At 34.5% G+C, this 27,572-nt stretch overlaps 1 protein-coding gene across 4 annotated transcripts; it reads right to left on the reverse strand.

Moving 5' to 3' along the window:
- Positions 1-1,649: 1,649 nt before the first annotated feature.
- On the reverse strand, positions 1,650-27,572 carry LOC141487418 (transmembrane protein 222-like). Of its 4 annotated transcripts, none has more exons than XM_074186484.1 (3): positions 27,348-27,572; positions 26,665-26,943; positions 1,650-1,932 (listed from the first exon to the last, which is right to left on the reverse strand). In XM_074186484.1, exons 2-3 carry the CDS (start codon positions 26,925-26,927, stop codon positions 1,671-1,673), a joined length of 525 nt encoding a protein of 174 aa, XP_074042585.1. In that variant the 5' UTR covers positions 26,928-26,943; positions 27,348-27,572; the 3' UTR covers positions 1,650-1,670. The 4 variants fall into 4 exon arrangements, with proteins under 4 accessions (XP_074042585.1, XP_074042586.1, XP_074042584.1 ...); XM_074186485.1 differs by lacking the exon at positions 27,348-27,572 and adding an exon at positions 27,196-27,333; XM_074186483.1 differs by lacking the exon at positions 27,348-27,572 and adding an exon at positions 27,048-27,298.

The raw sequence follows: 27,572 nt of genomic DNA on the forward strand, positions 1-27,572 counted from the left end.
AATACTGTGTGATTGTTAACACCTAATAAATAAAAACTCTGCTTTCACGAATGACTGAAACAAGGCTCACTTTATTACTTTAACTACAGAACAGAAATTCATGCGTTTCCGGTTTCATCACATATTGTCAAAGTAGTTGTTGTCCGCGGCTTCGTCCACGTAGAATTTGGTTTGTCACATCAAGTTTCGTGACAGACCATTTTTAACAAATAGCTACAATACCTTTTTATCAACTCAAAACTTCAGGTTTCTAACTTTAAAACTGACTTATTTTTCCCCCTTGAGAGTGGGAATCCCTGATTCCCTTTCTTTATGCTTATTTACGCTATACAAAAAAAACTACCTGCATATTTCAAGATTGTAGGTTCAGTAGCTTCAGCTGTACGTTTATATAAGAGCGAGCAACAGCTGGTAATTTATATTTTTACTTTAAAAATACAGTAACTAAAAAAATATGCCAACTGCACTAAGTCGGAATGTCGCTTAGATTACCCCTCTACTCCAGCGCATCGTCCTCTGTCGTCTTACAGTAGATGCGAAGGGTAATGGCTTACTGCGTTGCGTCAAGATAATCTTTTCGTGTTAACTTTTGAACGATTCGTCCAAATTACTTAGTATAAAAGACAAAGTTTATTTACATTAAATACTTGAAACGTCAATTGTATACATTTTTATAAGAATTAGACATATATTCCAAAACGTGTGTTGTAAAAAAGTATCCAATTCAATTGTATTCATGACTCAGTATTTTGCATATAGTGGCTACCACATAAGATGTAGGTATACGCTATCGCGGACTTTTATTTAGAACTATTTAAGATAAACAATCTTACAGTAAATCACTTGCATGTAACTTTAACGGTATAGGCAGGCACGCCGAGATAGCTCTCAGGGAGCAATAACTTTTTCAACTCACTTAATACTTATCGTTATATTATGAATAAAATTACACAAAACATTTGCAAATTGTAGCCTGAATGTTATTCTGATGCATAAGCTGTATTTATTAAAGTTTCATCTAAATCCGTTCAGTCAGGCGTAAAAGAGGCACAAATATACATACATATACACAAACAAACGTACATACATACACACATGCGCGCGCACACATTCTTGCACGCACACACTCACGCGAGCCGGCACGCACATACACTCAGGGAGTAATAATTTTTCTGACTTACTTAATACTTATCGTTATATTATAACCAAAAGTACACAAATCTTTCTAAATTGTAGCCTATATGTTATTCTGATGTATGAGCTGTATTTATGTATGTATGTTCAGTCGTGAAAGAACTACAAACATACATATATACATAAAAGTTATAGCGCCCTCTTGGTGGCAAGTGATGCCACACTATTGGCTTTTTTCATCAGGAGGTACTAAAAATAGTTTCTTTTTTCAAAAATTTTGCCCGAATTTCATATCTTGATCTGGCCAAATGTTAGGACGGGGGGACTAGTTACATCCGTACTTTATCATTTTAAGTTATTATTTTTATGGATATTTTTTAAAGTATAAATGAATCAAAATATCATTCTCAGTATCAAACAGTTTCTCTAGTGGCCGTAAATGCATTAATGAATAACGGGGAATACGGGAAAACAGGGTTTTTATATTATCTAATTGTTGGATAACATACAACAAAAACCACGTATTGTTAGTTTAATTACAAAAAACATATACAAAGTAGTATTAGTAACATTAAAATTGTAAACGGTAACCAAGTTTTCACAAATGCTAAAAATGAGACAAATTTGCCATACACGATCATAGAAAATGCTAATTTCACCATATTCCAATTTGAAGAGCCATTATACTTCATTAAATTCAGTGCAGTTGCAACATGCGAATGACAATTATCGCAAATCAGATTGTGCATCCGCCCCTTGTATATTTCGGAAGCTTCTGTTACCGCTGCATCCCAGCCACTGTAAAATTGGAAACAAACGTTATTATATAACTTGAATGAAAAAAACACGAAAAAGTTCATCAGTTACCATATAATTTCAAAAAACGAATGGGTGACTTTGTTAACAATAAAAGCTAGTGCGTAATATTAACCACTGAAGAGTCCAAATAGTAAGTAACTTGTCGTATTCATAATTTGCCTATAAATTGCAATATAAAAAAATATTTTTTTTTATTATCTTTTAGTAGTCGACGTTTCAGACAACAATCTTTTTCCATATGTATTCATGTATATACATTATCGCATATGACATCTGGACGAATATAAAAAAAATAAGCTATTTACAATGAAGGCAAGAGTTTTCAAATGAATTTTGGGTTTTAAAAACGGAAAGAGATTGTTTTCTGAAACGCCGAACACTGAAGAAGGTATAGAAATTCAATTTTATTCAATCGATTATTCAATTTGTAGGCAAAATTCATCAATATGACAAGTTACTGACTAATTGGACAGTTCAGTAATTTATATTGTGAAAAAAACGTGAAAGAAATGAAACACTTGTTGCCCTTGAGCATTCAGTATAAAACTAACTTCTTTATTTTAAACATCAAGTTTCTTAATGTCATAGAACATTACAGATATCACAGAATATAAATATAATTTAATTTTTTGCAGGCTTTCGTCACCCCCACTCAAAAAATGCAATATTATCTACACAAACCCAATTTGTACAAAAAAATGTGAGCCGTCAGGGAACGCCTGGCAGATGTGAAACATCAATAAAAATATTTGGTGACCCCAGTGATGACTGTTGAGTACTGAAATATGTAATCAAAATATACATAAAAAAATTTAATGTGACTTTAATATATTAGTGAACTCAAGAATCTTACCTAGTTATGGCCAATATATTACTGAAGGCTTTGCAGGAGGCTCCCCAATTTCATTTTCTGAATTATCACTGTCACTTTCTGAATTATCACTTTCAGACATTTTATTTTTAACTGTATACACTATACGTATCCGAGCACAGTATGGCGATGAGGACGCATATACTCCGAACCAGTGGGAAGATAATCGCACAGTTGCTTGCGCATGACTACCTGTCGCCACTGCATGCATCGCCGTGCCAGAAATCGGTTTAACGTGAGATTATAGATGTTTCACATCGAAAATTTATGCTTTTCACAGCCTTCGTGAGAATATCAGCAGACACTTCATCTGGGCGTAAATGATCTAATTTGGTTAGTTTGTTAGAAATTTCTTATCTAGTAAAATGGTAAAGAATATCAACATGATTAAAAAAAATATTGGACCAGAAAAATTATTGGATCACTGAACTAGCTTACTGAGTATCAATATGCTTGGACCTCTTATGATACATTAGTTGCTGCTCGCGTCTTTCCCCGCGTAGAATTTGGTTTGTCACATTAATTTTCGTGACAGACCATTTTAAACAAATAGTTACAATATTTCTTTACCAACGCAAAACTTCAGGTTTCCAACTTCAAAGCTTTGATCCCCTATTTTCCCCCTTGGGGGTGGAGATTCCTTATTGATGCTTATTTACGCTATATAAAGAACCTACCTGCATATTTCAAGATTCTAGATTCAGTAGCTTCGGATGTACGTTAATATAAGAATAGGCGGCACCTAGTAATTTATATTTTTACTTTACTCAGCCAACTGCGCTGAGTAATAAATGGCTTCGAGAAACGAATTATGTTAACTATAAAGAAATCCGCAAAACTAACACAACCGTCAACGACGTCCGCCCTCACGCGTCTGCCGGCGTTCTCGGCGATGACGCTTCATTGCTTAGACCGCCCCTCTACTCCCGCGCATAGCCCCGTCGTCTTACAGTAGACGCGACGCGTAATGGTTCATGCGTTGCGTCAAGTTAATCTTATCGTGATAACTTTTAAACGATTCATCCAAGTCACTTAGTGTAAAAGACAAAGTTTATCTATATTGAATAATTGGAAACGACATTTTTATCAATTTTTATAAGAATTTAACAGATATTCTAAAATGTGCATTGTAAAAAAAATATCCAATTTAATTGTGTTTATAGCTCAGTATTTTGCATATAGTGGCTACCACATAATATGTAGATATATGCTATCCCGGACTTTTATTTAGAACTATTTAAGATAAACAATCTTATGGTACATTATATGCATGTAACACCGGTATAGGTAACGACTTATTGATACTTATCGTTATATTATGACCAAAATTACATAAAATCTTTGTAAATTGTAACCTATATGTTATTCTGATGTATAAGCTGTATTTCACGCCTAAACGACTGAATCCATTCAGTCATTTAGGCGTGAAAGAGCCACAAACATACATATGTACATACATCAATCTTCACAAACTTTCACATTTATAGATAGATTTGATAACAGACACAATGCACTTTGTCATTGAAAACTTTGATACAATTGGATTTGTATAAATTCATGCATCAAGTTTTTCAAATATAGCTTCCTCAGTTGTAGCCATATATTCGGCTTCCATACTGGATAAAGCGACCGTTTATGCTTCATACTTTCGTCAGAAATAACTTTCTTAAGAAGTAACAGAACCATTCAATCTAAAAACAAATCCGGTATAAGATCACCTGTCAATAAAATTACTAGTCCAATCAGCATATAGAAAGCCTTGAAGCTGAGGATCTGTATTTTCTTTTGAAAAACGTTGATTTTATTAATTTTTGTACTTTTCAAGTATCTAAAAATTATCTTAGCATACCTCCAGTGTGTACTAGTAAACAGTTATTGAACTGACTTGAGTAACTGACACAAGTTGTAATTTTCAACAATAATAGACGTGATATTCAGATCGTATCCCGTGGAGTGCCATTGGAATCAGTTCTTGGTATACTTTTATTCATAATATTTCTAAGCGATATCACTTGAACAAAAACAAATACTGAACTTCAAATAGTATATGCAGATCCTACTACTGTCTGTATTAAAGACGCAACGTGGCAAGAATCTATAGTGGTTGCTAAAATAAAGGCCAGCTACTTCATGATTACTGTCCAAATTATGATTTAATTTAAATTTTTTAGCAGGAAAACAGTTTTTGAAGGAAATCATGATTGTGTTGAAAAAGGATAGAAATTTATTTTTGAAATATGTGACAGAGTTCATTTCTTGCCATTGTTCCTTACTTATTGTATTCACGAAGAAGTCTAAGTTATTATCATTTATAATATGTTTAACAATAGCACTATTAAGGTCGATTCATACATAGCAGTGACGTGACTGGCACGTGTTTTTAAACACGTAAACTAACAGTGATTTCTATCCATATCGATCAGTGTTTCATCAGTTCTGTGGCAGTTTAGCTAACTATTTAAAATGGAAATATTCTCCGATAAAGAACTTTTGCTGATTGCTATGGTTTTGGATGAAGAACAAGTAGAAAGACGTCACTGGGCTCATCCAGCATGTAAAAAGAGAAGTACCGAAGGAGAATTTATTACATTGTACAAGGAACTGGTAGACGACGCAGCAAAGTTTTTTGAGAGAAAAGCTATCACAGCAAGGGGAAGACTCGCTGTTTGTTTGAGGTGAGTGTTTATTTTCAATCTGGTGTACCTATATAGGGTGGTTCAGTTCAAAATGAATTGATCTTAATACGTGATAGAGAATTTTAAAATAAATGGACTTTCATAAAAAAATTTGCTCAAAAATGTTTCATAAGAAAGTTAGAAGGCGCCAAAGTTAAGAAAAATAATTACTTTTTTTACCCTAACTTTTACATCATCTGATCAATCTTAATCAAATTTGGCACACAGGTTATAATTAAGATTAAGTTAAAATTAAGTTGAACTGAACGACCCTGTAAAAAATAAAATAATCATGGCTCATAGGGTTGGATAATAATTAGTAATTTTATAATAAATAACTAAGGAAGGGTCTGGAAATACTCCCTCAAAGTTAAGTTTGGTGCTGGCTTCTCCACTTTGAATATACCAGCAAAATCTAACATACCCAATACAAATATCCAAGTTCCATATTTCATTGTAGGTGACGAAGCATTTCCTATGGAAACGTACCTAATGCAACCATATCCAGGAGATAATCTAGATGTTCGAAAGCGTAACTTCAATTATCGTTTGTGTCGCGCCAGGAGGACATCAGAAAACACTTTTGGTATTTTGGTTAAAAAATTTAGGCTTTACAATAGAAGAATTCAGGCCTTTCCAAAATACGCAGATAACATCATTTTAAGCACCTGCTTGCTGCATGATTTCATTAAGAAATACGACTGTAATACATACAATTATGTTACATCACAAGTAGATTTTAGAGGTGGAAATCGCATATTACAGAATTTACATTTGCAAGGAGAAAATGCCACTACACATGCATTTCGCGTACGAGAAACATTCACTGACTTTTATAATTCCAATGCCGGATCTCTCCCCTGGCTACAAAATGTCCCATCAAATTAAAATATATTACAAATAAACCTAACCTACCTTTAGTTCTCAACATTATCATAACCTATTTTTACTAATAAAAATTGTTAAAAAATAAGAGCAAACTAAAACACAAATTATTGTTTGTTCATAGAATGAACATGTGATGAAAATCTGATGAAAAATGTATATTCATAAATTGTACCTATGGAACCCGTGTTCATTCTAAAAGTTTTTTTACTCACCATCCATCTTCATTTCCGCTCCTACTTTACTCCATATATCATTTTTAAAATGAGAGTCCATATATTTTGAGTTGCACATGTCATACAAAACGGGATAACCATGGATCAAATCAATAAGTTTCTCTTCCATGTTTTTTGCAAAAAACACTTTCACTGCCGGCCGTAAAATCCGAAAATATCGTCAGGAACTAATAAAAAATTCACGTTTGCTTGCCGGTCACATCACTGTTTGCACTGTCGCGGTCGTGCGTTGGGCAGATGTGAATACGCCCATTCAAAATAATACCATCTCGCCAGTGAAGTCACGTGCCGGTCACGTCACTGCTATGTGTGAATCGACCTTTAGTTATCTGCCAAATTAATTTTTTCAAGGGCAAAACACAAGCACTAAAGGAAAATCTCTAAGGCGCTCTAAGAGCGGTGTCTGTGCGAAAATAGCTATTCACATTGGATTTGAATTGCTGGAGATTAAATCCATTAAAAAAAAAACGTTCTCAGAAAGTTTATTCCACATAAATAGAATGAAAGAGTTCTTGAACAGTGAAGTTCGAGGTGTACTGAGTTGAACCTCAAACCGATGAGCAGCCTCAATCGGTCGCGTATTTCTGATATGTAATGCTCTTGGTGGAATCAAATGTGTCAAGTCACTTGAACACTTTCCGTGAAGGTATCTATACAAGAGAAACAAATCCCCAACCTTTCTTCGGTGTTCCAGATATCAAGGTTGCAAGTGATGTTCGGGTATCCAATCAGGCGGACGGATCTTTTCTGGATGGAATCCAGCAGCTTCAGGATATGCTTAGGGGTAAGATACGTTACACACCTGAAATCTATGAGCTGAAAAATGTGTATTTTTCACTATTAATTTCTCTCTCTGTTCGAGTATTTGTAAATATAACATCCCATAATGAATTTGATATGGTGGTTTTTCTTATATCTTTATCAACTACATTTATTTAAATCAAAAAAAATTATTTACTCTTCTGGTGCAGATGTTTCGATGTAATAAGTTAATATTAATAAGTTAAGATTCATTATCATGAATTTCATATAACAACTCATACAGTGTATCAAAAAATATATCAACTTCACAATTTGGGGATCTATATGTATAGATAAACTAAACATTCAACTCCGATTTCACAAATATACATACACCTCCTCAAAAGAAAGTTATTCTGCAAAATTTAAAAATAAGCGTGTATTCCATCAGAGTTGTGTATTTGAAGTAACCTGCCTCAAATCAGTATTCTGTGATAAATAGGAAATCAATTTTATGTTTCAGTAGAATCACTTCCTGTATATTAAAGTGCATAATATTCATGAGTTTACTATAGTCTTTTTTCGGAACTTCCAAATTGTTTTGTGCCTACTTCAAGCTACAGTGCAATCTTTATGGTACTAATTGGTGGATCTTCTTCTATCAAAGACGGTATGGATTCTTCCAGTTCAGGCGTTTTTGTAGTTGTTGGTCTTCCACCACCTGCTTTTCCATCAAAACTTCCAGTTTCATTTAGTTTTGCATGTAGCATTCTAAATGTTTTAATACATGGAATTAGTCTACTAGAATATCTGACTTCAGCGTTAGTAAAATCATTCATGATAGAATCACTGCTAATTGACAACTCAAAATATTACTGATATGACAAAAAAACTATAACTATTGACTTTTCCATAGTAAATCTATTGAAACCAGTGGCATTACAGATTTATACTCAATTTTCTTACAGAACTTTCCTGAACATCAAGTCACAATTCATTCATTAGCTTGGATTAAAAGAAGTAAAAAAGTTAGTATCAAGTTTGAGATGAATAGGCGAGATGTTTTTTCGATAATAATTAAAAATCAAGTTTTTTACATACGAAGAAAACACAAAAATTCAGAAAGTTGTATTTTCAGTTGCTTGATATAAAAAACCAACAAAAAACAAAACAGCGACGTACCTTTTTCTCAATATTTGTAACTGAGGTGCCCACTGAGTGCGCCACTGGTCCTAATAATTTCTATCTAGTTGGGGCTAAATAAGCGCCTTATTACTTCAACTACAACTGTACCAAATTTCAACAAAATCGGTTTGAGAAATTCATGATATTTCATAAATAACGTTATTTTTTTTAACTGCAGTGCCCTGCATCTCGGAAACGAAGTAACTCCGCATAAATAGAATCTTCTTTCTTTCTTAAAACAACCCTAATAAATCGTCCTCTAACTTCGAACCAGTCAGTGCAAGGCAGAAATATTTACCTATTGAAAAAAATGTAATTATTTCTTAGAAAAACTAGATCGAAGTACATATTGTATTCATGTTTATCTATACAGACAAACTCGTGATAAGACTTCATATCATATGAATTGTGCGATGTAATAAATTGATTAATTTGATTCTATTAAAAGGTTATTTTCTTTATTTTAGAACATATGAATAAAAACTTGTTTTTATTTTTTTTCATTATCGAGTTTTTATTCTTTTGTTATATTTCTAAACGATTCCTGGTTTAATCATCTAAAAGAACAATTCGTTCAGGCCAGTCTCAACTCCCTACACTGTAGGTTAATGGAGTGACACCTATCAGAAAGCAACTACTCCCCTGGCTAATACCACGAAGGGCGTTAGATTATATCCGACAGGTTTTAGAGCAGGATTCCTCACTGAAATTATTCCTGCATATGCTGTTGGCGATACAACTGCCGCAATATATTTTCAATTATTTGCCACTCGTCAGTGCAAGGTAGTGCAACATAAAGTCGATAATTTCCTATAACTGAAAATCGAATTCCTTCAGAGTATTCCTCAATCTAGCCTGAAGTGGACAACAAACAACATGTTTGTCAGTCTCAACTCCCTACACTGTAGGTTAATGGACTGACACCTAACAGAAAACAACTACTACTGGCCTGAAAGAATTGTTCATACAGATGATTTTGATATATAGCCAGTCTTCAAGTATGCCCACTGACTATATGTGAAAAGTTTTCTTTCCTTATACGAGGAACTGGGCAAATTTCGGATATTCGATTGGTTGCCTCGTTCACAGGCAGATGGGGCGACGACAAACCTGTTGTTTGTTGTCCGCTTCAGCTTAGTTCGAGGAATGATATTCTGAAGGAATTCGATTTTCAATTAATTATCGGAAATCATCAACTCTATGTTGATGATAGACATTACCTTGCACTTACGAGTGGCCAAACAGCCCGAAACCGGTCTAAAATTGTGTTCCAATAATTGAAAATCTATTGCAGCAGTTGTATCGCCAATAGCATATACAGGAGTAACTTCAGTGAAGAATACTGCACTGACACCTGTCGAATATAATCCAACGCCCTTCGTGTCATTAGCCGTGGCGTGTTGGCTGTCCTTGTTCATTTTTCACTGCCTGAACCACTGCGACTGCTGCTTTTGCGAATACATTGGCTTGGGATATGGAGGTTGAGCAAAGCTGCCATCGGATGCCTGCTTTCCGGTAGCCCCGCTGGATACGGGTATGACAGAATCACTTGTGGTTCTGTTGTTCTGTTATTTTCCGAACGATGGCTTAATCCTAAGGTGTGTGTATCCGTGCAGAAAGGATGAATGACACTGAGCCTATAAGCTGTCACTAACGGTACCTTCGAGATACTAGGTGATTGACCTTCTTTCTCTAGCTACTCGTGGGGCTTTTATGGACAGAGTAAATTTAATTTTTTTTTCTGACGATGAGTCTATACAGAGGAGATGGATGTCGAGCTTAAGACTTCAACTGACCTCCCTGTAACTTCAGATCAGGAGCGAGAGCTTCTCACCTCTCCAACTTCTGATCCAATAACTGAACCTAAAAAAGTTTTGGTGGTGCAGCCAGGAATCGACTGAGTCGGTTCCTCAAGAGCAGAGTATCTTATGAAACCGCCTTGCAGCAAATTCTTGAGCGGCGTAGGCAGAATCTGTCTCCGGTGGAGGAACAAACCCCCCCATGAGCAGTTTAGTAAACTTTTGCGCTCAAATGATGACTCACCGAAACCAGAGGCGAGAAAACCCTGCACGGCTGAATCTAAGGCATCGTCAGGTCTAGCTGACGTGCAAAAACACCCTCATATGGGAAGGTTGTCGTGGATATCAAGGTGGGAATCTCGCACCTTGATTATCCGACTACCTCATTAACGGCCAATTAGTTGGAATCTCTTCAGGGGGCTATTTTATTCGCTGTATAGCTGATGGGCCACAGGTACAATTCCAGAGCTGCGTTTTTCGGCCTGGATGGTTATAGGTCATCTGTGACGATCAGGTTAGCGCCGACTGGCTTGCGGGTGTAGTTAATACCCTGCAACCGTGGTAGGGCGCTTCTCTGAAATGCGTCACAGGGGACCTACGTCCGAAGCCACACATCTGTGTTGCTTACCTACCTGACGGAGGGAGTCACATACTGACCTCAGACCAGGTCCTCACAAGATTGAGGAAAATGAACCATGGTCTATCAACTATTCAACCGAGTCACTATAGTGTACCCGTTAGAGTAAATAAAGCGGGGTCGAGTGGAAATCCATCTATGGGGGAGAAGTTCAATCAAACCTCTACCCAAACATAGGGATAAACCAGCGGCTCACACCCATCCCAAGGATGAGAAAAAGTTAATTCTCAGGAAACGAAGACGGATAACGCCTCATCGAGAAAACCAGGGAAAAAGGGTGGACTTGGCTCTTCGAAACCGAAGACGAGAATCGTCTCGTCAAATGGATCCAAAAAACCACCAAGCAACTCAAAGACGGCAGGTATCCAGACCTCATCGTCTGAGCCTATTCATCCCTCGATCCTGGGAACGGAGGGTGGAAGTGTCTTTGAGGATCCTCACTCTCCTCCCTCCTAGAGTCGAGGAGTTTCAAGTTTGCGGCAACACTTCGTTAACTTTAAGTGTTTGCAGGCAAACTTACAACATACCAACGCCGCTTCATACGTCCTTGGTAAAAACTTCAAGGACGAATTGATCGACCTTGCTTTCCTGCAAGAACCATGGACAGGAAATACAGGCCGAGTAACCGGACTGAGCTATATTCCAGGTAATAGCGTGCTCTGGGGTGAAACCCAGAGTATGTTTGGTCATCAGAAACGGTATTTATTACTTTTTGCTTACATTCTGCACCCAAGTCGTGGTAGCCATCCAAATTTCTCTATCGGGCAAGAAGGGTAAGACGAATATTATGGCCTGCTCCGCCTACTTTCCGGGAGATTTGGATACCGTACCTCTCCTAAGTGTTAGACGACTTATCGACTATAGCAAAACAAACAAACTTAAAATTGTAATGGGATGTGACGCCAATTCACACCATACAGCGTGGGGCAGCACAAATATAAACCATAGAGGGCTGTAATTGATGAGGGCTCGGAACCAACTTTTGTCACTAGTAATAGGCAATAGGTATTCACTGAACCCTCTTTTCAATATTGAAACAGGTCTGAGACCAGTAGTGAGTAGATGAACAATGTATGTTCTGGCTCAAACGGGAGTGGGGAAAGGAAATGTGTGACGTAATCGATGCAGGATGGAATGAGTATCGGAGAGATTCAAGCGTGGGCCCCCTTACCCCTCGGCTCTCTTAGTACTCCGCATCACAGATCGGCCCCTCTTGGGACTCCGCATCACCCCTCGGGCCCCCCTTGACACGTGATTCTAATGAAAAAACGTTTATGGTTATAAAAATCGAACCCGAGTCGTCCGCGTGGTAGACATTGTCCTTAGCCTCGACACCAATGTGAGATATTGAAAGTAACTGCGAATGATGGGTATTTATAGGGTTTGTTTCGTCGGGACCGAAATTGACTCATTCATTATAATTGACAGCATTTTTTTTTTCGTAGAATGTAATCATAATAATCATGTTGAAGTCAGAAAAATATACTTAGATTTGGGAAAGAATTGATATTTCATCGCGATCGCGCGCGATCACGATAATATTGAATGTGTGCTGGTCATACAATCGGGATAATATTGAAAAAATGGATAATGAGTGTTGGTCAAAAATCACCTATAGAGCATCAAACATGTCTACAAAGCGTTGAAACGTTGTTTTTTTTTCAATTTCCAAAGCCTTGTATACAACGGATTCGAAATGATAAACAATAAATATTACCATCTAAGGTACATCGCAACAAACATCATCCAGAGGGCGCAACGAGTGAATTCAATGGTAAACTTCGTTACACACTACCGACACATACTTAACGTGAGTAGATAAAAGCGTTCCGCAACTGAGTTTTGTCTTTCTGTTACAGAATTTTGAAAATTTTTTTGGGGTCTCACGTTCTGCTTCGATAAGGTTGTTGGGGGTTGAAATGGACACCAATATGTCTTGGAACAATCATGTCGCTGGAATTAACGAAATTGCACGCATCATTCGATACCTAACAAAGCCTACCAGAACTTATAGTCACCGTAACATATCCGTTGGTATCTTCTGACCATTTCAGTCTTGAGTGAATGAATTACGTCAAATGCGACGATCCGACTATTATTAACGAAGATACGGTTCAGTGTTCTTTTGGTTGCCTCTTTGTTTTTTCTTTGTTGATAAATTCAACATATCTCTTTTCATTTGATATGCCGCACGTGATGATGCGACTATTATTAACGAAGATACAGGTTAGTGCATTTCTGACATATTGCGCCATCTTTGTTTTTTCTTTGTCGATGAGGTCTGCATTCGTTTTCCTTTCATTTGACGTGCTATACATGACGATCCAAATATTATTAACGAAGAAGCAGGTTAGTGCACTTCTAACATGTTGCGCCATCTTTGTTTTTTCATTGTCGATGAATTCTGCATTCGTTTCCATTTCATTTGATGTACAGCACGCTGATAATAAATTATTATTAACAAAAATACGGCTCAGTATCCTTCTGACTTGTTACGTCGTCTTTTTTTTTCTCTGTCGTTTACATTTAATGTGCTGCACGTTGAGATTCAATTATCATTAACGAATATGTGGCTTAGTGCCTTTCTGACATGTTGCGCCATATTTGCTTATTCTTTGTCGATGAGTTCTGCAATTCTTCTTCTTTCATTTGACATGTTGTACGTGACGATCCGAAGTTTTTTCAATGATTTTCTTTGCAATTCTTCCTATGCTGTTCCACATTAGGCGCTCGATATTATATTTTTTATAGTCTTCAAATGAAATAACTTGAAATGAGTACCCACATCGACCTGTTGCTACTAGTATATCGAAAATAGTTTATGAGGTCCTTTTGGCTTCGTAAAATGATTAGCTATGTTTTTTGACATCTAAAAAATCCATTGATGTCAAAATCATCGGAATCGGACGACCAGAAGTAAAAACCTAAAGTGACCCGTTTTTGACGGATTCGAAACCTTCTCACCCCAAGGAATCCAAAAATACCATATGTTTCAGTATACGAAGATTTTTTAATTTTTTTGTCAACAAATTCTACATTTTGAATCAAACTTCTGCAATTGAATTGCACTCGTAGTTGTTCATAACCCAACTTTTAATTTCAAGTTTGTTCAATTATTTTCTTTGAATAAATTGATGGATGTAGCCGTTACTACGTAGTAGGAAATCATACTGAAGAAAATAGTAATGAAACTTTCTGTTTTTTACCACTTTCATTTGTAACTAACGTTACTGCAGTTTAGTCCTATACGGACATTTTCAAACTTACACAGTGAACTCAGTTTATTGTATACGTTTGTCAGTCCAGTCTACAGTGTAGGAAGATGAGAGTGGCCTGACCGAATCGTTCCTTTAGATGATTTGATTTACAGCCAGCCTTCAAGTATGCCCACTGACTATATGTGAAAAGATCCCTAGTCTGTTAAAACTCTTTGAAATTAGTCCGGCGGCCATCTTGTATTCCACCATTATTCCCGTTAAAACTTTTCAGTTGACATCCATATTATTGAGATTGCATGAAAAACAGAGCCCATCATTTTTGGGAGTTCGGCTATATTGAATTTAGGGTGACGACATGTTATTTTTCAGTTAATCAAACCCTCTCGATACGTATCATATGAGTGCATCTTCACCATCACGAGCGGTCCGCCTTTTGGTTTCGTTATGATAACTTAAAAATATTGACCCCGGCGTCAAGTCACAAAACCCTTCAAGCGTGTCACTACCTGAGAAGTAGGCAGATTTTGACCTCAGTTTTGTCATACTTTCTTGAAAATGGCTCAAAAAATACATAGTTGAGAACAAAGTTCTTGAAATTATTTGGGATAGCAGCAAAAGCCCAAGTGTACTTTGATAACATTAAATTTCCAATATTTTGACAATGAATATTGTCGTGATCAGGTAGCTATGAGATGATGTTTTGGAATAAAATTTCGTAATTTTTTTCCTATCCCTAACTTGAAAACAAATAAACTGAATTTAACAATATCTTTGAAAATTTGTGTGAAAGCTTGGGTGTGATTTCAGTAATAATTGAAATGAAAATTGTAGTGAATAAAAATGAATTTCAACATATCAATACAATTTTCAATTCGTTACCTATTATTACTGGATTCATACCCAAGCTTTCACGAATTTTCAAGAATATTGATAATATCATGTAATGCACAATATATAGTTCAGACTGCTAAATTATTGAAGTATCGCATATCTTCATATGAAAGTAACTGTACACTACAATGTGAGAGATGTAAACTCAGTGAACATGCCTACAGGGAAATTTATGCACTTTAATTCTGCCAACATTCCTGCCAAAGAAAAAATGTTTCGAATGCCAATAAAAAAATTCCTTGATAAGAAAACTGCTCCAGCTCCAGTACTTGGAGCTAACCAAAGCCTGTGAGGAGACTTGGGGGTAAGGGAGAACCGAAACGTCGACAAGATATATATATATATATATATATATATATATATATATATATATATATATAATCTAGAAAGGTTAATGCAGTCAAGCTGCTGGAAAATAATAATTCCAAATAATTTCAAATAATGGTGGACGAGCGGGTTTGATGTCGTCGAGTGAAACTACATTTTTATCAAGACTCGTTGCTCCGATCGACTTTCCACACGAGTACTTTTATTCATAAAATTGTCCAAGTAACCTTAATTTGTTGAAAAATATTGAAAAATATCTGTCATTTCAAAGTTTTGGGGTGTGGACCATCGGGGGTAGTCCGTTCCTGACTTTGTAGCAAAACAACTGACTCCTGCATGAAAGCTCATCGAAGGAATTCATTTGTTTAGTCAATTACCAAAATTTGGATGATTTTGAATATTCACTTGAAAAGTTATCAAAGAAAAACATTTTTCATTTTGTAACTTCGAGGGCCCGTTACTTGGTAACGAAGAATTTTAGGAAAAAAAGTTATATGAAGTACTGGTGATATTTTGACCCCATCTATACATTCCCGAGAGGAAAAGAGGAAGTCCAGGGACACCCTGTATATATATATATATAAATATATTATATATATATATATATATATATATATATATATATATATATATATATATATATATAAAAAAATAGATAAGTACTTTTTGATCATTCCCATATTGATCAAGAGATGATTTAAGAGCCACCGGTAGACAGCTGTTTCAGCCTATTGGGCATCGTCAGTACCGGGCAGGCGGTCCTCGATTGAAGACCAAATGAGAAAAACCAAGAAAGTATTTGATAAAAATATAGTCTAAGAGCCATTGAGCGGCTACCTGCATGTATTTGACCAGACTTAGGTTTTTGTACATTGAGGCCCCTATATCTACCGTACATGATATGGGACCTCACTAAGCCCAAAGTGGTGGTTGCGGTGAGTGCGCAGGTAGGACAGGTATCAATTTTTTAGTAATTTTAAATGCATTTGATGACGTTTGCCGTTTTGATATTTTGAAATATATTATTATTGTGAACGGAAAATAATAATGGCTGAACATTACCTCGCGTTCAACATTGTGGCAGACATATTTGAAAATGTTAAAAATAAATATTTTTGAAAGTAATTGACGAGATCTACCATTGATACATTTCACTAATTATAGTTTCAAAAACCCACATTAATTAGGGCAGAAGTTTTCAGTGCGTACAAGCATCAGCAAATAACAAAATCTGAGATACTACCCGGCCAGATGTCTATGTATTACGATAACTGTTTTACATCAAAATAATGTATTTATGATTTACTTAATCACTCCAAAGTATTACTATTTTACTCATTCTAGCCTATAACATTTTTTCTGATATTTACTACCTGTTATTTGAATAATATAAGATTTATACCAGAGAGGGCTCTATTATAATCTCAAATCTAACGGTTTCCGTCAGATGTTTTCAATATATTTGTCAACCTTCATATAGATGCCTCGTGTTGCGTGAATTAAAAAAAATTGATAGTGTTGCTTTATTTTATTTTGTTCATTGGATTATTAATTGTTGAATATTTTTGACATTATGTCGAGTGAAATAGATAAAGTGCAGTGTGTTTTTTGTGACACATCAAAAACTGAAAAATTATTAATATTTTCGGAAGAGACTATGGTAAAATGTCGAAATATTTTGGGGTTACGAAAACTTCATAAAGTACAACGATGTAATTTTACCGGAATATATTTTTGATGCCGGCTATCATAGTAGTTGTTATAAGACGTTTACAACTTTAAAAAAACATTTTTTTTGGCAGATGTCAACAAAAAAGTTTCATTACAAAGTACGTCGTCGTCTGCGACTGAACAACCATCAACATCAGTTAATAGTTCAATATAATTGATGATGCAATGGTACAGGATTCCGTTTTGAATGACGTGAACGTTACTGAGATAGATGAAGTTGTAGAAAAAAATATTAACGTCGCAGTAGATCAGCCGTTCGAGGAAAGACAATTGGAAGATTCAAAAGAACCATTAACTGTTCAGAATCCTGAAACTGTGGCTTCAGCAAACCTGAATTTGTGATAAAAAAACAATATAAGTCTAAGAATGAGCCGTTACGTACTTCAAAAAAAAATCAATTTCAAATAAATATCTTATCAAAGTTGGAACCAGATTCTGAAATTCACAATGAAACTTTGATAAAAATACAAAGTGTTGCCTCTGATGAAGTATACCTACTATCATGATTTTTGTCGACAAAAATTTAGAAATCACAAACGGTCACTGGTGAAAAGTCCTTTCCGTACTTCATGGTATATCTCTCGAGAGACACATGAAACCGTTTATATAGAGAAATTTGTAATTTAATTGAGGAGAATGTCATAAAACGGGGACGTTGTTATTTTCTGTCATATTTGCATAAAGAGTATCCCGATATGTTTAAAGAATTGAGTGGAAGCTCCGATAAAGCATCAATATTTGCCGCGCATCATTTACAAGAAAAAATTCACAAGAAATTTAATGATAACATTCAAATTTTGATGTCAAAAAAGAAAAGTTGTTGCTCCTAAGGGCGTTTCAACTACTGATGACTCATTATTTGCGCACCTAAAAGACCAAGATACCTTGCAAGCAGCTGCTGCTATTTTGAGAGAGGAAATTTTAGAAATAACTGAAACAAAATACCTGATTACTTAACTAGTCAACGACTAATTAAAGGTGAATGTTCAACACCACCAATGATTTCAGAGTTTTTTTCGCCAATATTCCTGGTAAGTTGATAAAAATCAATTCTTTATCGAATATGTTCAAATCTATTTATAAATTATTAATATTTCACAATTTACGTTTAATTTTCACAGAATCTGACTCAATTGATGATGAAGATAATTCACACAACGATGAACATTACCCGGATGATGATGAATGAAGAATAATGAATACTTATAAATATGTATGTTACCTTAATATACCTTGATATTTAAAATTTTTCCGTATTTTATCGTCTTTTTTTATTGTCAAACTTTTTAAATATTGTATGAACTACATAAAAAATATTAATTTCAATTAATGCAGTGATTAAGTAAATCATAAATACATTATTTTGATGTAAAACAGTTATCGTAATACATAGACATCTGGCCGGGTAGTATCTCAGATTTTGTTATTTTCTGATGCTTGAACGCACTGAATACTTCTGCCCTAATTAATGTGGGTTTTTGAAACTATAATTAGTGAAATGTATCAATGGCAGATCTCGTCAATTACTTTCAAAAATATTTATTTTTAACATTTTCAAATATGTCTGCCACAACGTTGAACGCGAGGTAATGTTCAGCCATTATTATTTTCCGTTCACAATAATAATATATTTCAAAATATCAAAACGGCAAACGTCGTCAATAGGATTTAGAATTACTAAAAAATTGATACCTGTCCTACCTGCGCACTCACCGCGTCCACCACTTTGGGCTTAGTCAGGTCCCATATCATGTACGGTAGATATAGGGGCCTCAATGTACAAAAACGTAAGTCTGGTCAAATACATGCAGGTAGCCGCTCACTGGCTCTTAGACTAATAGCTGCGGTATATATATATATATATATATATATATATATATATATATATATATATATATATATATATATATATATATATATATATATATATATATACCGAAAGCTTGACATATAACAAAGAGTTTTCTTTGTAACAGCCCAGCTATTGACTGCAACCTCACGAATTAAATCGATTTATAGTTAATCCAGTCACTAATTATTCTGTTATATACAGTGTGTCCAAGATAAGGATCCTAAGCATGGGAATCTCAGTACCTGTTGGAGATACAGCTCAGGTTAAATTAGGAAAAAGTTGTGTTCTTTAAAGCTTATTTACATGCCGTTTAGAAACTTGAAGAATTTTCATGGCCTGCTGAGATATTTGGGAAATACGAGAATTTGACAATATCAATTTTATTTTTTTCTGACTTTATTTGAAAAGATATCAAAAAACGAATAACACTTTTTCATTGGCACTTTCAAGGTACTACACGATGGTATTTTTAGTTTTTATATCCGACGTTTCGTTTTCAAAAAACCATCATCAACTTTATTTTTTTAAATAGCCCGAAAAAAACGTACACCCGGTATCTGATTCCATTTTTTATTACGAATTCAACGATGTAACACATGCCATTGTTTTCTTTTCAGTTTAAGGGAAAATTGCATTTTTTCTATTTTTAAAATGTATTTTTAAGTAGGTTAATAATGATTTTTTTAAAGTAATGAAAACAACAAAGAAATTAACGCATTTTTTATTTAATTCAAAGGAGGTGTTCAAACAGGTTTCCGTTATTTTCCAAACATAAATATGAACTTCTAACTGTAGAACTTAAAACATCACGTAACATCTCTGGTGTAATACTGTTAAATGCGACAGTTACACATTCTCGTAACTGCTGTTCAGTTTCAAAAGAATGTTGGTAAACCCGGTTTTTAACAAAACCCCATATGAAGAAGTCCAGAGGAGTTGAGTCAGGGGATCGCGTGGCCAAGACACTTCACTAAAGGTTCCAATCCACCTTCCAGGAAATCGCTGCGAAAGATACTCTCGAACTTGTCTAGAATTATGTGCAGGAGCACCGTCTTGTTGAAACCAACAGTTATTGACCTGTGCCAGAGGTGAATTATCTAAACAGTCTTCTACATAGTTTTGCAATAAATGATGGTATCGTTCGGCGGTCAAAGAATTATAGTAAAAAAACGGACCTAGTATTTTAGTTCCTAAAATTGCACACCACATATTAAACCCAAAACGTTCTTGATGTCTTGATATTTTCTTAACACGCGGATTTTGCTGAGCCCAGTAATGCGTATTGCGGCGGTTGAAGATACCATTATTAGTGACCATACTTTCGTCGGACCATATTATTTTTGAAGGGCAATTATAATCTTCTTCACACGCGCGTGTATACCATTCGCAAAAATTTAGGCGCCATTCGAAATCCCCTGGTTTAAGTCCTTGGCAAATCCTAAATTTATAGGGGTGATATCTATTTTTACGCAAAATAAATTGAGCTGTGGATTTGGCTACTCCTACATTAATTTCGATTTGCCTAGTTGATATTTCAGGGTTCTCAACAACTGCTTGTAAAACATTATTTTGGGCTTCTTCTGAAGATTCCTTTTTTCGAGATGAAACAGGCTTTTTAAATGAACCATATTCTTTTAAATTTCGAGCCAGCTCTAAGAAAACGGACTAACATCGCTGCTTTCTTTCTGGATATGTATTAAGATACATTGCTGCTGTATTTACAGTATTTTTGTGGCACAAAATGTAGCACGTTAGCATGTCAAACTTTTCTTCATGGCTATAATGCTCACCCGGCATATTCGACGATAATAACACAATATTATCTATTCAACAATAAACAATAATAACGACAACAGTAACAATAACTCTAAAAACAACAACTCGACAAACAGGCTAACAACAACGACAATTACTATTTTATCGTGTAATTAAATAATATTTGACTGGCTCGGTGACAGGTATTTACGTCAAAGCATTTGTTTGCAACGCCTATTTAAAATTTTTTTTTTAAAATAGAAAAAATGTAATTTTCCTTTAAACTAAAAAGAAAACAATGGCATGTGATACATCGTTGAGTTCGTAATAAAAAATGGAATCAGACACAGGGTGTACTTTTGTTTCGGGTCATATAAAAAAATAAAGTTGATGATGGTTTCTTGAAAACGAAACGTCGGATATAAAATCTAAAAATACCATCGTGTAGTACCTTAAAAGTGCCAATGAAAAAGTGTTATTCGTTTTTTGATATCTTTTCAAATAAAGTCAGAAAAAAATAAAATTGATATTGTCAAATTCTCGTTTTTCCCAAATATCTCAGCAGGCCATGAAAATTCTTCAAGTTTCTAAACGGCATGTAAATAAGCTTCAAAGAACACAACTTTTTCCTAATTTAACCTAAGCTGTATCTCCAACAGGTACTGAGATTCCCATGCTTAGGATCCTTATCTTGGACACACTGTATATATCTATATATATATATATATATATATATATATATATATATATATATATATATATATATATATATATATATATATATAAATCGATTCAATTTGTGAGGTTGTCAATAGCTGGGCTGTTACAAAGAAAACTCTTTGTTATATGTCAAGCTTTCGGTATATTTACACAGGATATGTCTTACAGCATTTTGCACGAAAAAATCCAAAAATGTTAACTTTATTATTTCACTGAGGTTGTTTTAGATAAGTATTCAGGTGGAAAGTTTTTCAAAAGCGGGGTCCTTTTTTTCACGTGTGGTGGAGATGTGTCAAAAGCCAAATTGTCAAAAATAATAACTTCCGAAAGTATTCAATTTTCCAAATTTATAGCCTCAGTGCACCGCACTGTACCTAAGGATCGATCTAGTAAAAGTTCATTTATATTATCGGCTTGTTGAACCAGCGTAACATTGTTGAGGGTTAAGTTGTTCTACCTTTTTTTGCAATAAACTTTAGTATTTTCTACTTATGATTATTGTTTTTATATAACTCCTACAATTTGAGTTAACCCCCAATCGCGAGCCATTTGGGCCGCGACAGTATCACTCAGAAAAATCAACCCTAAGGAAGAAGTTCTACTGTATGAAGCAGAATACATGGTGAGAAAATTTAGCGACTGGAGAAATGTACAGTAGAATGGAATAACGGGGTCTCTCAGTCAAAAAATCAAAAATCAAAAACTCTGCTTTACTTTGCCAAGCTTTCGCTTCTAGTGGGAAGCTTCTTCAGGGCAGTAAAAATGAGTAAAAAACAATCAATTGAACATATAAATCGACGGAAAAAGTTAAACATTAATGGAGTTTTTGGTTTGACAAATGTCATACCTTCACATAAATTTATGTTATTCCATTCTACTATGTATATATATATATATATATATATATATATATATATATATATATATATATATATATGATGTGTTGTTTTTCCGGGTGTTCATCCGTTGTGTACTATTCGATAGTCGACGTTTCGCCATCATCTCAGATGGCATTATCAAGACGAGTTACTGCTTCGCTTCGAGAGTTACACCTCTCGAGTTCAAACCTCAAACTTTTTGCTGAACATTTTTCATCTACTGCTGCATCTACACATTTCAGTCAAAATGTTTCACTTCCCTGTAACTTCTCTGTTGATACCGTCAGTCTGTATTTCTTTGATACATCCCCTTTCAGAAAAATGGAAATTCTAGATACTCTTGAAGTAATGGCAAATAAAAACTACGCGGGTATTGATGGTATTGTCAAAAAGTTAATGACCTTATATTCGAGCCACTATTGATCTTGATGGGTCAGTAATTTTTTTTTTGTTTTCAAGTATATTCAAAAGGGCTCTTATATTTCCCTCTATACTTTGTTCTCTCTCTAAACTGAGAAATTTGTTAGTAATAGTAATAACCAACATGGTTATTACTTTTTAATAATAACCTTCAGGAAGAACAAATCAATCAAATCATCTTCATACCATTTAATAAATTTCACTTATACACATCTTGACTTGAACAAACTGGTTGTAACAATTTAATAGGATTGTCAAAGCGAGCCTAGGTTTCCCAATCAATTCATTGGGATGGGTGAAATCATATATGGTCATAAGTGATGTGTCTTAATTTTCTTCCGAATATCACATAACCATGTTTGCTGATAATACCGCAATTACTGTGGACAGCAAAAATGAAGTAGAGTTATCATAAAAAATCTATACAATAGTAGACAAATTCAGTTCTTGGTGTCGAAATCTAATTCAATGAAATCATTTATTAGGAAAGTTTTCAGCAGCGATTTTTATACAATAAATGGTATTCCATCATCCAGTGAAGTTATGTTTTTAGAAACGTCTTTGAATGAATGAGATCATTATTTAATATAGGTTTTCAAGATAGTTGTAGGCCAATTTTTCTAAGAGAGGGCCTTTGACTGCACTTTTTATATTTACCTTTGCCATTAAAATATCAATATATTTGTCACAAATTCGAATATATTCACGAAAGAGATGCCCACCATGGGAACCAACTGAGAATTACTTCCCACTATTTAATGCAATAAACTATTCTAATAACTTGCAGGAAAATCGAATCAGAAAAACTTTTCAATATTGAGGTGAATAAACTACTCATATGGAAGTGTTACAACAGTCTTGAGGAATTTTTGCATGACTCTTTTGAAAGCATTTGGTAGTGGAGTTTTTTCTCGAATTGTGGTGCATTTGTTATATATTAATTTGTGTGTTGTGAAAGAAGTTAGCACATGTCTTCAGTGTACCAAAGTGTCAAATGAATGAATGAATGAATGAATTTCAGTAAATCACAACACTGTTTATTTTTAAGAGTATGAAAATAATCAATAAGAATTTCTTGAATATGCAAGTCGTTATCTGATAAAGCTGTTACAGTATTATTTCGGTTATATTCAAGTGGCTTACAGTGGCATGGATAAGTTATCAGATCATTAACAAAAAATTAAAGTTTTCAAAATGTTGTCCTCTTTCTATTTGCCATTTCCGAGTTCATATTTTCTGGCATCTACATACCCTCATTAATGTGAGTAACCAATTCACACCAAATACGATTTTTGATTTTCAATATGCCCTGTTTTTGGAAATAACATTAATAGCTTTCCAAAATATCAGATGAAGCAATATTGATGAAATAAAATTTATAATTTTCCGGGTAGAGATCTCTGGCATTTGACTTCTATGACACTATTGTCACCAATTAGCCCATGTAGAGAAGCACCCAAGAATGGATAATTCAGGTGTGTAATCAAGCCCACTCTCACAAAATTTTGTTGTGATTTTTGAGAGTTCATATTTTAGCCAATTCTTCATTCATTATTCCATGCCTCATTTCTAAGGTATTGTGGGGCTTTCATCTAAAATTGTTTCAACTATATTTTCATAAGAATTTTCATGTTTCACTTTGCGGACTACCAAAAAAAAAATCACTCTGTTTGACCTATGTTCTTTTCATAACTCAGATTATCTTTGTGATTGTGTAAAATTCTTATCAACTTTTTGTATGCTTCGACTAATCTAAAAAATCTTTGTTAGTATTTATGTGAGGAAGTACCACTGTTATATTTTGGCTCACATAAACAATATATGAGCCAAATTCAGTACTTCATTATTATATAATTTTTGTTTGTTTTTACTGAAAGCCATATAGTCTCTTAAAAAACGAGCATTAAAATGGGTTGTTGACTGTTTTTTGGTTTTCGACACCACATTTCTTGAGAGTTTTTCTCGTTAGATTGATGAATTGAGAACATTTGAGATTTATTTCTTTTTTGAGTTTACCATTTTTCGTATGTGAGAAATGTTTCTACTAGAGAATTATTTGTAGGTTCAGAATAGGATATCATCAAACAGCTCCAAAGTGGACAAAAAGGCAAATATTTCTGTATCACTTAATTTAAAAATTCGTTTTTGAACATATTGTTTTCAAAAATACCATCTGATGTTTGATTTTCATTTCGAAGTCGAATTTCTAAGAATCTTTTATAAAAATAGCTTGCCCGGAATATAATAGTTAACATAAAGTACCCCTTAGACAGCTATCTGTTTAAAAATCTGTTTTTCCATTAATCAGGTGTCGCCCCCATATGAACGACAACTCTCAGAAGTTGAGAAACTTGTGCGAGCTAAGGACTAACGAGGTCTTACCTTTTAACGTGTGATTCCTAACACGGTGGTAGAATCATCCCAGCTTCAACCAGATAAATTATCTCGAGAAAAATATCTGGTCGAGGCAGGAATCGAATCCACGGTCTTCCGATCGTGACTGGGCGCACTACCACCGCGACCAATTCCGCAACTATCTTTGGGTATATTATTCTTTGGTGGTCTGAACTGCATATAAACCTTGCTGAACATTTTTAAGGATATAAACAGAATTTTTGAAAATTTCATTCAAGTATAAACCACACCATAGATGGCTTTGAAATAAATCATAACACTTTAAGGACAAACAGAATTTTTGAAATGTTTCATTCGAGTATAAACTACCCCTTAGACAGCTCTCAAATCAAACATTCATTGGTGTATTATTTATTCAGTTTATTTGAAGTGTTTAATATGAACTTGGCTGAACATTTTCTGACAAACAGTATTTTTGAAAATTTTCGTTCAAGTATAAACTACCCTTCAGATGGCTCCCAAATGAACCGTCTCTAGGTATATTATTCTATAGTCTATTCAAACTGTCTACTCCGAATAGGATGAGATGATAATCATAAAAAAATCATGATACACTAGATATATTCATTAAGTCAAGACAAATATGATTATCAAAACAAAATGTCAATGCCATGAGCCTAGTGAAACATTTTTCTAAATATAAAGGAAATGTTTGTTCAATCCCCTCAGTCATGAACCCATTTGTCCTTCTTCGACAAAGATCAGCCAAAAGGGTAAGGGAGCTGGGCTCCAACCTGAATGAAATCAAGACAACGTGCAGGTGTTTGTTCAAGCATAAACCATGGCCTAATTTTACCTCAAAATAAACCTCACTGTATTTAATTAAGAAACAAAGCAAAACTGTATGTGATACAATTTCCATTCACATTATATATGTTTTTGCTGCTAGTTAAAAATGGCTACTGGAAAATGACCGCCAACTTCACAACTATCTTATATATGCCTTGGTTTTTTAGGTTAACTTTGTCTATTGAGTTGTTTGAGAGAAATTTCTGATTGTTCTCATAGTTTAATATGTTGTGTCGTTTTAGAATCTATCTTATTTTATCTGTAACTACTCTGACGTAGTGTAGGATGGCTTTAATTTATTTTGTGATCCCGGTTTTATTGTTTTCCTTCTTTCTTTGGTGGGTTGCTTTCTGAATTTTATGATTTTCAAGTCCATTCTGCTGAAGAGGTTTTTGAAAGTTTCATTTCTCGCTCCTTCATGTCTTCATCTGTCAGGAGTTCAGACCATATTGTGAATTTATGAATTTGTTTATGCCACTATCCATATTAGTTTTTACTTAAGCACTGATAAATACTTTCTATATTATATGTACAGCTTGCCAAATGTAGGAAGAGCTTTCTGAATTCCAATATGGTCCTGCCACCAGATGCGCAAATGATCTTGTTGCGACAGTTTCCAATCTCTTTCATTTAAGTCTCTTCCTAGATTTGAAAAACTGTACTTGATAAAGTATAAATTTCTATACCTGATGGACCCTCTAGCTAAAGTAGGTTCAAGTTGCCAATACTTTGTGGGTCTGCCAAATGCCATGTTGTCTTCGGATACATAATAAGGTCCCGCAAAATCCCTTATGATCCCAGAAGATAGTGCAATACCCATATGGCCAATGACTGGAAATATCCATGTTAATAATGGTATTGGTGTCCATACAATGCAAAAAGGATACTTATCTCTCAATTCGTCTATTGAATAGTCATTCATTTCACTCGACTCCATAAACTTTTTCATTACTGAATTAATGAATCTGAAAAATAAGTTCAAATCTACTAGTCATGCATATAATCTGGATGTTAGTCCAATTCATACTTTTATTAATACATGTTTTAATTTTGAATTGATGGTTTTTACCATAAAGTACTACAACCTATCAGCACTAGCAATCTTTATTCTTTCCATTTCGTGAAAGTTTATTAAAAATTTATGTATGGATACAGTCAGCCACAGACTTTTTAACCTGCGTCTCGGAATTATTCAACTATAAGCACAGCTTACTTACTATGCTGTGCTATAAGTTATAAGATTAGTGATGGGCAAATTCGAATTAAAAATACTCGATAATTCGATTATCATAATAATTCAAGATATCGAATCGATTATCAAGATAATTCAAATTTCTTCTTCTTCTTCTGATTATATAATCGTTGCTACCTTCTCTCACTCTAGGGTTTCTTGACCATTGCTTCCGAAAAACGAATTTAGCCCTCGTTGCTTCCTTAATTAGCACCATAGACGTTTTCTGGCGCTCATGTATTTTCGTTTTCGTATGTGATTCAAATACATTCATTCTGGCGTTGAAACGATTTCGTCACATCAACTATGATTTGAAACGTATTCATGATGATTTAAAACTAGCGTGAGGTTGGTTTTGAAACG

Source organism: Leptinotarsa decemlineata, unplaced genomic scaffold (genome assembly GCF_025532065.1).
Source record: "Leptinotarsa decemlineata unplaced genomic scaffold, Ldec_3_MD MMD2_tig00078422_RagTag_RagTag, whole genome shotgun sequence".
NCBI lineage: Eukaryota > Metazoa > Arthropoda > Insecta > Coleoptera > Chrysomelidae > Leptinotarsa > Leptinotarsa decemlineata.